This window comes from Bos indicus, chromosome 4 (genome assembly GCF_029378745.1).
Source record: "Bos indicus isolate NIAB-ARS_2022 breed Sahiwal x Tharparkar chromosome 4, NIAB-ARS_B.indTharparkar_mat_pri_1.0, whole genome shotgun sequence".
NCBI lineage: Eukaryota > Metazoa > Chordata > Mammalia > Artiodactyla > Bovidae > Bos > Bos indicus.
The window spans coordinates 77372631-77385644 of NC_091763.1; the positions used below are offsets into that span (position 1 = coordinate 77372631).

Genomic DNA, 13014 nt, shown 5'->3' on the forward strand with positions numbered 1-13014 from the left:
TGGCCTCACCTGTGAGGAGGCGAGAGTGGCAGCTCTGTGGCCCAGCTGATGCTTCTGGGGTGTGTCTGGTTCTGGGGCATGGCTGTCCCTGTGAACCCCAGGTCCTGTGGGCTCTGGGGCCTGGTGGCTTGGATGATACACATGCTATGTGTAGTCAGGCTGCAGCAGTTCCCACCCCATTGGGCTGTAGAAGGTCAAGGGAGTATGGGGAGGTGGCCCAGCCCCAAAAGGAGGGTTGGTCCAGGGTTATTGGGAAATGTTCCTGAGCTCCTGGGCTCTCTGGAGGTTGTTTCATCGGTTGTTCCTGTCATCCCCCCAATCTGAAGAGCTCCTTCCTACCACCCCTGCCCACTCCACATGCACCAAGAGCTCCCTCCAGGGGTTCAAGGGGCACCCGCAGCTTTGAGGACCCGATTTCTGTCCCACTTTACAGCTGACAAAACTGAGGACATGAGAGGATAGTCATTTATAGCCGGATCACCTCTTTTTTGCCTGTTAGTCAAGGTGGGAGCCCGCCATAGGATCATGGGCACTACCAAACCCAGGACATGGAGCCCAGAGAGCTGAGGTGGACAGCAGGCTGCGCCACACAGGCTCAGAGCCCGGGAGGCCACTGCACGCCACACAAGCCACGCGGGACAGTGAGCAGCAGACTCCGCGAGGCAGGCTTCATGGTGATGAGAGAGTGGGGTGCCACTCGTCCCCCCAGGGGGCCGTGGCCGCTTGTTTGAATAATTCCTTGCCTGCAGGGGGCTGAGGCCACCAGTGGGGGACAGGTCAGGTCTGAGCCTGGGAGAAACGCCACTTGGCTGGAGGAACAGGGTGGGGTGCCTACAGCTAGGCCATTAGGGGCCCTCCCGGTTTCACCAGACTTCAGGGCAGTGCATCACACGGGGCCTCAATCATGAGATGCCACGACTTAATGCAGTGGTAACATGCTGCGTAATGACAGCTCTGAGCCTGAAGAGGGCGCCTCTGCTCCCTGGAGGAGCCGCTGAAAGGCAAGACCAGAGGGATGGTGGAGTGAGGGCTCTGAGGACCACATGGCTGGCTCAGAGGCCTCAGTGCCGCGGGGTGGGGAGCCGCACAACGTCGGCCGAGCTCCCAGGCACCTGGCAGCTTGTTCATGCCCCTCGAGAGCCCTTTCTTTGTTGCAGAGAGGCAGTGGCAGCTGCAGGACGCACACAGGTGCCCTTACTGGGCCGTGTGGCTGCCAGGTGATGCTGGTGTGATAATTGCTGGTTGCCTTTTAGAAACAAAATCTGCTACAAGAAGCTACAGTGGCAGCTGTTCTTTTCATCCTCATGGCCCTGCCGGTGCCACCAGGGGCTGCAGCGAGACTAGACTTTCCTGGGGCCCCCAGTGCTGGGTGCAGAGCAGGTTGAGATGCCCCCAGGACCCTAGGCGCTCCCTGGGTGAGCAGGCTGGGCTCAAGCATGTCAGCCTGCTGACGCCTTGAGAAGCCTGGTGGGAAGGCCTTGGGATGGCTGAGGCCTCTGGGCCAATCCCCCTGGGTGGTGGCCCAGCCCCACTACCCCCACTCTCCAGCCTTCCCGGGGTCCGTCGGAAAGTTGGGAGCGATGTTAATAGCAGCCAAGGGCCCTCAGCAGTTCTGCAGGCCTGTGAAGAGCCCAAGAGCTGGTCTGTAAACAGCAAGCTCTAGTTGCAGTGGTCCTGAGGTACTCCTGTGCCCTGGAGTGGAGGAACCACCAGGGTCTCAGACCGTGCTCCCCTGCGATCTTCATCCTCCCCCTGAACCAGCTTGTACCGGGTGACAGTGACCGGATGGTCAGGCCCTGCTGCAGGATGCTGCGCTGCCCCTGGACTCGGGCTGGTTTGTCCCATACGTCCTAGGCCTGGGAGCCCTGTCAGGAGGCAATAGCCGCCGAGGTCCTGGCCTGGCGATGTTCTTCCTGAAAGACCTGTCCTCCTCTGCAGCCTTCCATCCTGTGCCTAGAAAGGGGATGAAACCGAGGTTGGAGCCTCCAGCATCACCATTGCTGATCTGAGTGGTTGTGACCAAACGCCAGGGGTCCTGCACCAGCCAGAGACAGGGTCACCCCTCCCCTGGGTGGGGGGAGGCCAGATGCTGACGCTGTCCATCTCTGGAGGTTTGAGGACAGCTCTAGCCTTCGGGGGGAGGGGGAAGCTTCCATGTCCTGTCCTGTGTCTAGCTGTTGGCTCCGCAGGATAGGCGCGGCCCAGGCTCCCGTTCCCTCCAGCCTAAACCAGCAGTGGGCTCAAACTGGCAGATGCTGGTGCTTACACTTGAACTGGCCTCTGTCTGCCCTGGTGCACCCACCCCCAGGCCTGCCCACCCCCTTCCTGGGACCCTGAGGATCCTGTAGGTGGTGGCACAAAGTGCCCAGGCTGAGGGCACCGTGGACGGTGCCAGAGTTTCTGTTGTGGACTCCACTGGCTGATCTGAGTGTCCAGGGTATTCTGTTAGATTCCGACCCAGCACTCCAAACGATAAGAGCTGCCCGCCTGTGTTCCCGTGCTGTGTCCCGCTGGACTCTCACAACTTTGGGACACGTGAGTTAAGGACTTGATGCTGGGTAGTGATTAACATGAGCCTGAAGGAAATGGGATGTGGATGTCCATGAGCCTCTGAAGATTCTAGAAAGCTCTGTGCCATCCAGTGGTGTAGGCGGTAGAGACAGGTGGGAAGGAGAGGAGGGAACCTGAATGAGGAATCCCAGGGCCCAGCGGGACGGCTCACCTGGGGGACAGTGGGTCCTTATTCTCATGTGCAGCCATAGAAGCCCCTGGGGAGGAGAGGGGAGACAACTGCTGGGGTGCTGAGTGTTGCCTTGGAAAGAGGCTGGAGGAGGGAAGCAGGAAAGGCAGGGAGGATGACAGGCCAGGTGCCCAGCTCTGCAGGGCAGGCTGCGGGGAGGGGCTAGCTTCTGAGGGAGGGGCCAGCAGTGGGGGTTTCCTTTCTTCGGTGGCCTCTCTCCGGACACACTCCCTAACCCTTTTCACACATGGGAAAGAGACTCGAAGCACAAAGCTTGGCCCTGTTTAGGGCCCTGTGCCCAGTATCCCCATGGTCACTTGAGTCTGGCCCATAAGTGAGCCTCCCGTGCCCCAGCTTGATGATGTTGGTGTGAGCCTGCCACACATGTGGTTTAGCCTGGAGGAAATGGAGCCTGGGCAGCACCCACCCTGTGGAGCCAACAGCTGGGCACAGGATAGGATGTGGGAGCTACCTGCCACCCTCTGAAGGCTACGGCTCTCCTCAATCTCTGGAGGTGGGCAGCATCAGCATCTGGCATCCCCCCATCTGGGGGAGGGTTGGCTCTGTCTCTGGCTGGTGCAGGACACCTGGCATTCGGTCACAGCTGCTCAGGTGAGGACAGGAAGGCAGCCGAGGGCAGGGGCTCCTGCTTGGGCACCCCACAGCTATGTCTTCCTGCTGCGCCCGCACCGCATGTTCAGGCGGGTGATTCTACAGACAAGTCGCTGCCTGGGGCCTGGCCACACACACACTCCCACACCTCGTAGCCTGAAGGCCGGCCCAGTCCACCCCTTCCCTGTGGGCACCCTTCTCCCCTGAGACCTCAGCCGCAAGGGGTGGGTGTTCCACACTTTGTGCAGGAGTGACCCCAGGTTGGGGCTTGACCCTGATGTGTCACTTGGACCCCCGTTGGCTCAGTGTCCAGTAGCTGCCAGGTTTGGTGTGGTGTCCTAGGCAGCAGCTACAGTGGCCCATGACCTCTAGCCGGTGCCCTGATATGTTCCAGCCTCCTTGTCCCTGGCCAGGAGTCCAGTAGCCACCCTGGAGGAGAGAGCAACCCAGAGCCCCCTCCATGTGCTGGGTAGTGTGGACCATCCACGCAGGATTTCGTGTTCGATCCAGCATGACACATGCTCGCTTCTGACTTCCTCACTTGTCCCAGGCTGAGCCGGGGGAAGCTGGTGGCAGCCCCTCCCGGTGGCTGGGCCTCCTGTCCTTCCTCCGCCCCGCCCGGCGCCTCACGGGTGTCCTTCTGCCGGTCACAGCACTGCTGCTGCTCCTGGCAGCTGGCAAGGGGCCAGCCACCCACCCACGTCCCTCCTGTCGCCCTTCTCCTGGCTCCTTTCACCCCCCACCCCACTCTGCTGTGAGTCACCCACAGCCAGGGAGCAGGTGGAGGCTGGGGGGTGGGGATGACAGCTGTCACCGGGCCTTGGGTCCAGTCCTGATCTTGGGGACACAGCCCTCTGGGTGCCTGTTTCCTGCACCGTGACTGTGCCCCACCCTGCAGGGTGCAGGCATCCTCTCCCGCCTCCAAGGGCTGCATCCCCCCTCCTGCCCTCAGCAGCCTCCTCTTCGTTCTTGACTCAGCTCTAGGTTCTCCCATCTGGGGGGTCTGTGGCTGGGGGCGCCCGCCTCACTGATGAGTTTAGGATAGTACAGAGCTGATTTGAGTCTCCCGCTGCCATTCTTCAGGGCATCAGAGTGAAACAGTTAACGCTGAGACCACCAGGTGGCGCCCGCGGCCCGATGGCTGTGTGTGGCCGCGCCAGCCCCGTCCTGCTCCTTGGGGGTCCCCTGCCCATCTCCTTCCTGGTGGGTGGTGGGTGCCAGCTACAACAGAGTAGCAGCCCCAAATGGACCTGTCCCCGCCTCCTGGGGCCTCCTGGGGTCTGGGAACTGCACCGGGCCACCTCCCTTCCCGGGTCCCCTGGCCACCCACCTTGGGGACCTCCATGATGGGGGGCACGCCTGGCACTAAGATCAAGGTAGAATCACTCAGAAGCTTCCAGGCCCTGCGTTGCCAGGGACACAGGCTGCGGAGCTGCTGGCTGAAGCTTCGTGGGCTGTGGCAGGAGCTTAGGGTGCAGGAGCCGCTGATCACAGGTCCCATGTAGCTGGTGTCTTTGACCAAAGATCTTTTTGTTTTGTTGGATAAGCACTTTCATGGGGTGTAAGTGAATGCTGTGTTTTATCAGGGGGTGTTTCTCTGGCAGGAGAAATAAATAGCTTGTTTCTGCCTCTGCTGACTCTGGGGAGCAGGTGTAAACGTCATGTGTGTGCATCAGGTTGCCCTAGACGCACCACACCAGTCATCTTTGGCTACCAGCCCACAGATACTTAGGTGGGTCTCCATGGGTGCAGATCCATAAGATGCCTGAGCTTTTACAAGATGGCTGAACTCAGGAGTTCCCTTTTAGAGCATCACATCAGAGGGGGTGTGAGAACTGAAGCTGTACCCCCAGGAATGGCTGCTGGCTACTGCTAAGTCACTTCAGTCGTGTCTGACTCTGTGAGACCCCATGGACGGCAGCCCACCAGGCTCCCCTGTCCCTGGGATTCTCCAGGCAGGAACACTGGAATGGGTTGCCATTTCCTTCTCCAGTGCATGAAAGTGAAAAGTGAAAGTGAAGTTGCTCAGTACTGTCCGACTCTTCACAACCCCATGGACTGTAGCCCACCAAGCCCCTCTGTCCATGGGATTTTCTAGGCAAGAGTACTGGAGTGAGTTGCCATTTGGCAGACTCCTCCAAACCCCCTCTCTGGCATCCCTCGTGAGTCCTCCCACCCCCTACCCTGCTGTCCTTGGGGCTCATGGTACTGCTGCTCTACTCCTTGGGACCCAGGATGGGTGTCCCCGGGCTTCCTGGGACATGCTCAGTCTGTGGGTGGGAGGAGGGGAGAGAGGCCTCCCTTCAACAGGGTGGGGTTCTGGAGGCTGGAGGGAGTTTGGCTTGCACCCTCACTCCCTGACCCCTCATTCTTCCACACCCTGATTCAGAGGTTACCCTGAGACCCGAGAGCCAGTGTGCGTGAGGGGAGATGAAGGAACCAATGTGGGAGAGGGGGCCCAACACTGTCTGGGGGCAGGATGCATAGGGGTGTCAGTGGGGTGGATTCTCAGGGCTCACTCATCCTTGGATGCAAACCTGCACAGGTGTGGGACACATGCCGAGCCACATACCAATGTTAGTAACTGAACACTAGCTGACATGGCAGTGAGTCACAAGCAGCAGGTGCCTGGGTCTCAGGGCAGCTCTGGACACCCAGACCCTTCAGGGGCACCAGGCCGCAGCTCTGGGAGGGCCTTTTTGAGCCTCTCAGCTGGGCTCAATGCCCCCATGACCTCTAGAGCCCTGGAAGTTGCTGGTTGGCCTCTGTTGAGGTCGCTCACCGCCCGCCCAGCCAGGACATCACTGCAGTGGGCATGGCAGGGTCTGGCTGCTCAAGAGGACTCTTGGACCTCCCTCAGGAGGGAGCACCAGGCTGGGGTGCCCAGCATGCTGAGGGGTCCTGGTTGGGGTGGGCAGCCTTCTGACTGTGTTCTTTTCATGGGCTGCTTGGTGGTCACTGCTGTGGTCTTCTGAGTCCAGACAAGTCTCTGGGGCCAGAGTTCTGGGAGGGAGGCGGGTGGCAGGCTGATCAGGTGCAGCAGCCCCGAGAAGCCACAGAGCTTGCTCAGTGTCGCTGGCCCATCATATGTCCTGCTGCCCACCAGGGGACGGCTTAGGTGGAGTGTCCTCCCAGGTTCTCACTGACAGTTTCGGGCTGGGATGCACTTCTTGTGCGAAGCAGACTGGGTTAAATTTGACTCCCCCAACCATGTCTATGGTTGTCTATTACGATGTTAATTTTGAAATTCAGGGATAGTAGCTCCTCGACTTTGTAGAGGGGCATCCCTGGTAGCTCAGCTGGTAAAGAACCTACCTGCAATGCAGGAGACCCCGGTTCGATTCCTGGTCAGGAAGATCTGAAAGCAAATCAGAGGATGTAGGCAGAGTGGGATGCTGGGTTCTTCCTCCCACGGCCACATGCCTGGCCCGAGGTCAGCCTACTGGACCGGAGAGCGACAGCCTCCTTCTCCAGCCCCTTCCTATGGCTTCTGATTCCCATCCAAGGTCACAGAATATCAGCTTAGATTTTTAATTTCAGGGCAAATATTTCAGCAGCTTTTAGAACACACCTTCATCATATTTAACCACTGACTTTGTGCTTACTGGAGACAGGACCAAATTAAACAAAACAAAACAATATTTTACCCTGTGTCAAAAGTAACACAAGGTTGTTGTCAAAGGTGGGGAAAGAATATAAAGAATAAACTTACTCATAATTCTGCCACCCACAGCAAAGCAGTTATGATCTTAATGAGATGCCTGCACTTGGACTTTGACCAACTTAGAACATGTGTTGTGATACAGAGTTTCAGAGCTGCTCTCTGGTCAAGTGCTGCTGTGCCTGATATGGAAAGGAGACAGCCAAGAGGGTCAAAAACCTGCATGGCCATGGGGTAGACATCTGCACCTGGGCTGGGCAACCTGGTGCCCCTTCTTGGCCCCAAACAAGTAATTCATCCCCCAAACACACTCAGGAGTAGGTCAAGATTTTTGGGATGGGGCTCTGCCATTGATGATAAGACTCAGTAATAAAATGATCTGCTTCCCAAAGATGGGTCTCCACATGAATTTTCTCCTGACTTTTAATTTTATGACTGCAATCAGGCAATTTTTCCAGGAAAGACGACCACCCCTGCTCTTCTCACCTTACCATCCTGGGCTTTTTCTGACCTCAGCCTTGCTCCGGCCCTGTCTGCATGTAGATGAGCTATTCATTAGCCGTCCACATCAGGAGGAAATGAGCTATGACATTATGGGGACAGGGACAAAACTGGAATATGGACTGTAGGTTGGACTGAGTATTGTATCTGCATTGGATTTAGTGAGTAGGGTAACTGCATTGAGATTACGTAAGAGAACGTCCTTGTTCTTACAAAACACACACCGAGCTGTTAGCCTGGTGAGAGGACATGAAGTATGGGGCTTACTTGCTCATGCTGCAGAGGAAGTTAGTACGTGCATGGGAAGAACAGAGATGATACAGAAATGCCCCATCCATTAGCACTTTGTGCTATTCTTGCAGCTTAAAGTTTGAAAAAGTCTTCAGATAGTGTCAAATAAAACACTAAGCAAGAACAGAACAACCCCCGAACCCACCAGCCTGCACTTCCAGGCCTCCCAACTCCGGCCTGCGGGGGAGCTGCCATCCTGGCTGTTGCAAGGACCACTCCCCTCCCCTCTAGATGAGCCTCGCAGATAGGACCCTGACCCCCACCCTGTTAGGTTTGGTGAAGCCTGTTTATGAGCTTCATACAGGCGGAAAAGTGGAAGCCACGCCGCTTGTGTCCTTCTGTAGCTGTTTTCCACGTATCCTTCCGAATGGTGGGTGACTCGGGCTTCATCTTGTCTACTGATGCTGTACCTGCCCCCAGCAGGATGGGGGGCGTTTGCTGCATTGGGTATGGAGGTGAGGGCAAGATGGAGATGGAGTGAGGCAAGACGTGCAGGTCTGTCCCGAAGGCCCACCCACTGCCCTGTGGTTTTGCCAGAGCCCTCCCAGTCACAAGGGGTCTGGAAAGACAGGTGGGAGCCAGATGAGCAGCTCAGGGAAGTGTTAGCATTTCCGGGCGGCGGCGGGGGTCGGGGGCGGCGGGCTGAGTGCCCATCCTGAGAGGAGGGAGAGCCTGCTGGATCTCCTGGAGATGTTCTGTCTGCAGGCATGACTTTCCCCTCTCTAAAAGGGCACATGCCTGTTTGCAGGTATGTCCATGTTCAGGGCTGTCCTGAGGCTCCCAGCCCACCACCATCATGCAGCCCAGTGAGAGCTGACCATAGAATGGGCAAGGGGGCGCCCTTCCTACAGGAAGACTTGGTGGCTGGGTCTTCCCCATCTGCGCAGTCCACCCGCTTCCCAGCAGAGCCAGGGATGGGCGGGCAGGTCTGAGGAGGCCTGCCCAGAGGCTTTACTGCTTCTGAGAACATGTTGTGATTAGCCCATTAACTGAGTCCCGCTAGTGGGGCTGTCAGGACTTCCCTAGTGAATCAGGTGATCCTGTGGGCTTCTCTGGTATATTACTGTCCTCAGGCCCTCACTGTGAAGGGCCCAGGGCAAGCAGGGGTGGGGGCAGGTGTTCCAGGCCCCGGACGCCCCCTCTCCAGTCACATCCCACCCCGGGGCAGCCCCCTTCCTGATCCCCCGCCTTTGTTCGCCATCCGGCCGCACGTGTGCCAGTGCCCTGCTTGTTGGCCTCGATGTGAATGAAGTGCAGTTTGGGTCTTCCTCTGTAAGCAGCTTCTTCCACTTGGCCTCATGTTGGGAGACTGGGGTGATATGCACACGGATGGGTGTGTTCTGTTGTGTGATTTATTTCTGCCTTCTCTGGTCAGTGGAAATAGGTTTTTGTGGTTTTTTTTTTCAGTTTTTTGCCATTATAATCTCATCAGCTTTAAAAATCCTCCTGGCACCTCTGTTTGTTTGAAATATAAAACTTCTGGCTGATAAGTTGCTCAGCCCTTGGGGGCAGGGAATTGAGGTTCTGTGCTTCTGGGGGTGGAAGGAGGCACACAGGGCTGGAGCGAGGAGGGGTAGTTTCAGGATCAGTAGCAGTCTTGCCTGGAGCGACTTCCTTCTGAGGCTTTTTTTTTTTGGATGACTTAGGGAATTTTTATTTCTCTCAAGCTTACTGAGTAATGCTTGTTAATTTTTAAGGCTTGGTCCGAAGTCTACCATTTTGAAAATCTGGGGATCATGTTGCATACCCATGACCACTTTGTTTCATAAATTTCAAAAGGACTCTCTAAAACATAATTTTAGGGAGCCTCATCTTGCCTGTGTAAAAAGTTAGATCCTGTGGAAGGTCCTCTGAGGCCTTGACCCTTCTTCCTGCTGACCTGGCATCGACACCAGGACCCGTCAAAACCCAGGCCTGTGTTTTGTAGGTTTGTGCGTGGGGTGGGGGGTGGGTTTGCCAGGTCACACATCCTTCCACACATGTCCCTCCAGAGGAAGGCCTGGCCCCAGACTGACCCCGCCCACTGGTCGGACGCCCCCAGTCGGCCGACAGCGCTGCTCTGCCAGCCCACGGCTGCCTCTGATGAACAAACTAGGCCTCAGCAGAAAGCTCCACAGAGAACAGAATTAGGACAGATAAGGAAAGGATTAAATTGGTGCTGTCAGTTCTGTTGCTGACAGCCGGCATTTTCTCTTTCTGCACCACGTGGGGGAAACTTTTGGCCCCGAGTGAGCACCAACCATGCCTCCCCCGGGCCTCTCGCTCCAGGCCCTGGGCAGCCTATTCCAGTGCCAGCGCTGCCAGCTGGGGGTCCGGGCGTGGGGAGGGGGCACAACCTGACGTGTCCCCTGAGCAGGTGGTGGTCAGCCGTGTAGACATCTCAGGAAGTGTTGGCCACGTGCCCCAGCCGTGAGTCTCGTTGGCCGCCCGTCCAGCATGCTGTCGAGGGGCTCCAGGGTGCCACTGGCTGCAGGGTCACAAGGTGATGCTGTGTCCCTTTCTCTCCCCAGATCACCAGAAGCTGGAGAGAGAGGCTCGAATCTGCCGTCTCCTGAAGCATTCCAACATTGGTGAGCGGCCCACGGTGGGGTGGGAGGTGGGGAGGGGGGGTCCCAGCTCTACCATTACAGACAGCAGGAGGACCCTAAAGGCGTCCCTTTCCTTCCCCATTGAGGTTTCCCACCCTCAGGCCCCTGGAAACATCTCTTCCTTTTGACCCAGAGGGATTCCTGCACAGACTTTGGGGCAGCCCCCTCAAGGCCGGGTTCCTCCTGGATGTGTCCCTGCCCATCACTCTGTAACTCTGTGCCAAGATCCTGGTGATAACACACAGGAGCCTAACATTCTGACGCTTCAGAAAAGCAATGTGATGGCCTGATTACAGGGAAAAAAGTTTGGAAACCAAAGACCACAGCCAGCCCAGCCCCAGCCTGAGCTCTGAGGTCTGAGGTCTGAGGACCGAGGTCTGATTCTGGAGGACCTCTGCTCTCCCCAAGCCCAGGGCTCTTGGAACTGCTGTCTGGGGTGGGGATCAGCTGCCCTGGGGGCCCGCGGAGTTCCCGGAACCCGCATGTTGGCCTCAGGGAATGTGCTGCCCTGCCTGCGTTAGGTCCCTTCTTTCTGCAACCTCCAGACTAAGTACAGACTCAGCCTAGACATGGTCACAGGAGCTGCTGGGACCCCAGACCCCGGAAGTCGGTGCAGGTTTCCTGGGGCCTGTCAGCTTCTGCCCACCCGCCTCAGCTGTGAGGGGCCCCTTGACCCCACAGCACAGCTGCCTGTCCTTCTTCACTTCTCATCCCTATAGGGACTTCTGAGGAGCCCAGGACCCAGACCTTGCCCACACTGGGAGGTAGCCAGGAGACACAGAGGGGACGGTGGGCCTGTGGCCTCAGAGGCACCCAGGGAACTTGTCAGGGTGGATTCCTGGGCCCTCTCACCCATGTTTGACTCAGGCACCGGGATGGTTCCCAGGACTCTATTTCAAGGGGTGCCAGGCTGTGCTGAGCAGCCGTGTCCATGCCACTCCCAGACCAGGGCCTCGGCCACAGGGAGGGACCCTGGGAAGAGCTGAGAGGGCTCCCCTGGGAAGCAGGGCATAAGCTGTGAAGGCCCTCGTTTCCGAGGCAGTGTTCAGAGGTTTGGAGCTCAGAAACCTGGATTCAGGTCCCGCCTCCCCCCCAGAGAAGCTGTAGCAATCACTGAACTGCTCAGAGCCCCAGTCTTCTTGTTCGTGGACTGGGAGTGTTTCACAAGTGTGTCAGTGGTCCAGGCTTAACAACAAATCACCCCAAAACTCAACCAACAGGCACTGATTTTCTCCATTTCTGTGGATTCAAGAGCAGTTCAGCTGAGTGATTGAGGCTGCCACACATTTTACGGGATCAATGTTTTTGTTCAATACTTACTATGACGTTTAAGACAGCAACAGCAGGGTAGGATTCTCTTGAGTCCGGGGGTCTGGGGCAGCTGGGCAGGTGGCCTGGCTCTGAGCCAGCCATGCTCAGGGCTCCAGAGACAGACAGACAGAGACAGAGAGGGTGACAGAAAGTGAGAGAGACACACAGAAAGAAAAGGACAGAGAAGCAGAGCCAGAGCCAGAGCCAGAGGGAAACAGAGAGAGACACATAGAGAGACGGAGAAAGAAAGAAAAAGACAGAGATAAAGACGGAGACAGAGAGATGGTGAGGGAAGGAGAACAAGGAAGAGAGTGCCTCCCAATTGTGTCAAAATATACAGAACAATATTTATCAGTTTAACTAGTGTTAAGTGTACAGTTCTGTGGCGTTACGTACATTCACATGTTATGTAACCATCGCCCTTATCTGTACTCAAAACTTTTTTCATCATCGCCAGTGGAAACTCTGCATCTGTTAACACTGGCCCCCACCCGCACCGCCAGGCCCTGCCACCCACCATTCTGCTTTCTGTCTATGAATTCGACACCCTAGGAGCCTCATCAATGGGACCCTACCGTGTTTGTCTTTCAGGGACCGGTTTATTTTACTCAGCCTAACGTCCTCAGGCCTCATCCTTGTTGTAGTAGGTGTCAGAGTTCCCTTCCTTTTAAAGCTGAATAATATGCGCTGTGTCTGTGTCTCACATTGTGCTTATCCACTCATCCATCAGTGGACACTCGGCCTTTTTCTTGTGCTTATCCACTCATCCGTCAGTGGACACGGCCTTTTCCTGCCTGTTGGCTATTGTGAGTAACGATGCCATGAACATGGGTGTACAAGTCTCTTTCTGGATCTCTGCTTTCAGTCCTTTGAGGGTAAACCTCGCAGTGGAACGGCTAGACCATGTGGTGCTTCTGTGTTTAACTTCTGGAGGAAGCACCATGCCTTCTGATGGTTTGGTCAGGAAGCGGTGATGCCGCCGCCTTGCCTTATTCTGTTTGTTTGAAGGAGCCCAGCTCTCCTCTTAAAGGAGGCTCATCAGAGGATGTGAATGCCCCTCATGGCCAACACGGTAGCACACGGTGTCTCCTGGCTGCTGGCTGGGCTGTCTGATCAGGAGCGGGTACCCAGAATCAGGCCCCCAGGGAGCAGCCCACAGGCAGAGCCGCACCACTCTTGGGGCTTTAGTTCCTGTGCAGAGACAAGCAGGTACCTGGGCAGAGGAGACAGGTGAGGGCTGCCTTGGCATAGTGTCCTGTGTGGGTACACTGTGGGGACTGGGCAGCCCCACTGCAGCATGTGGGTCCCCA

General features: G+C 56.9%; 1 protein-coding gene across 15 annotated transcripts in view; it reads left to right on the forward strand.

The window, feature by feature from the left end:
* The window catches only part of CAMK2B (calcium/calmodulin dependent protein kinase II beta), a 92517-nt gene that overhangs the window by 40799 nt on the left and 38704 nt on the right, over window positions 1-13014 (forward strand). For all 15 annotated transcript variants that reach the window (XM_019958933.2, XM_019958934.2, XM_019958935.2 and 12 more), the window contains one exon: window positions 10316-10375. In XM_019958933.2, the coding sequence (XP_019814492.1) occupies window positions 10316-10375 (60 nt within the window). The remainder of the gene's footprint in view (window positions 1-10315; window positions 10376-13014) is intronic.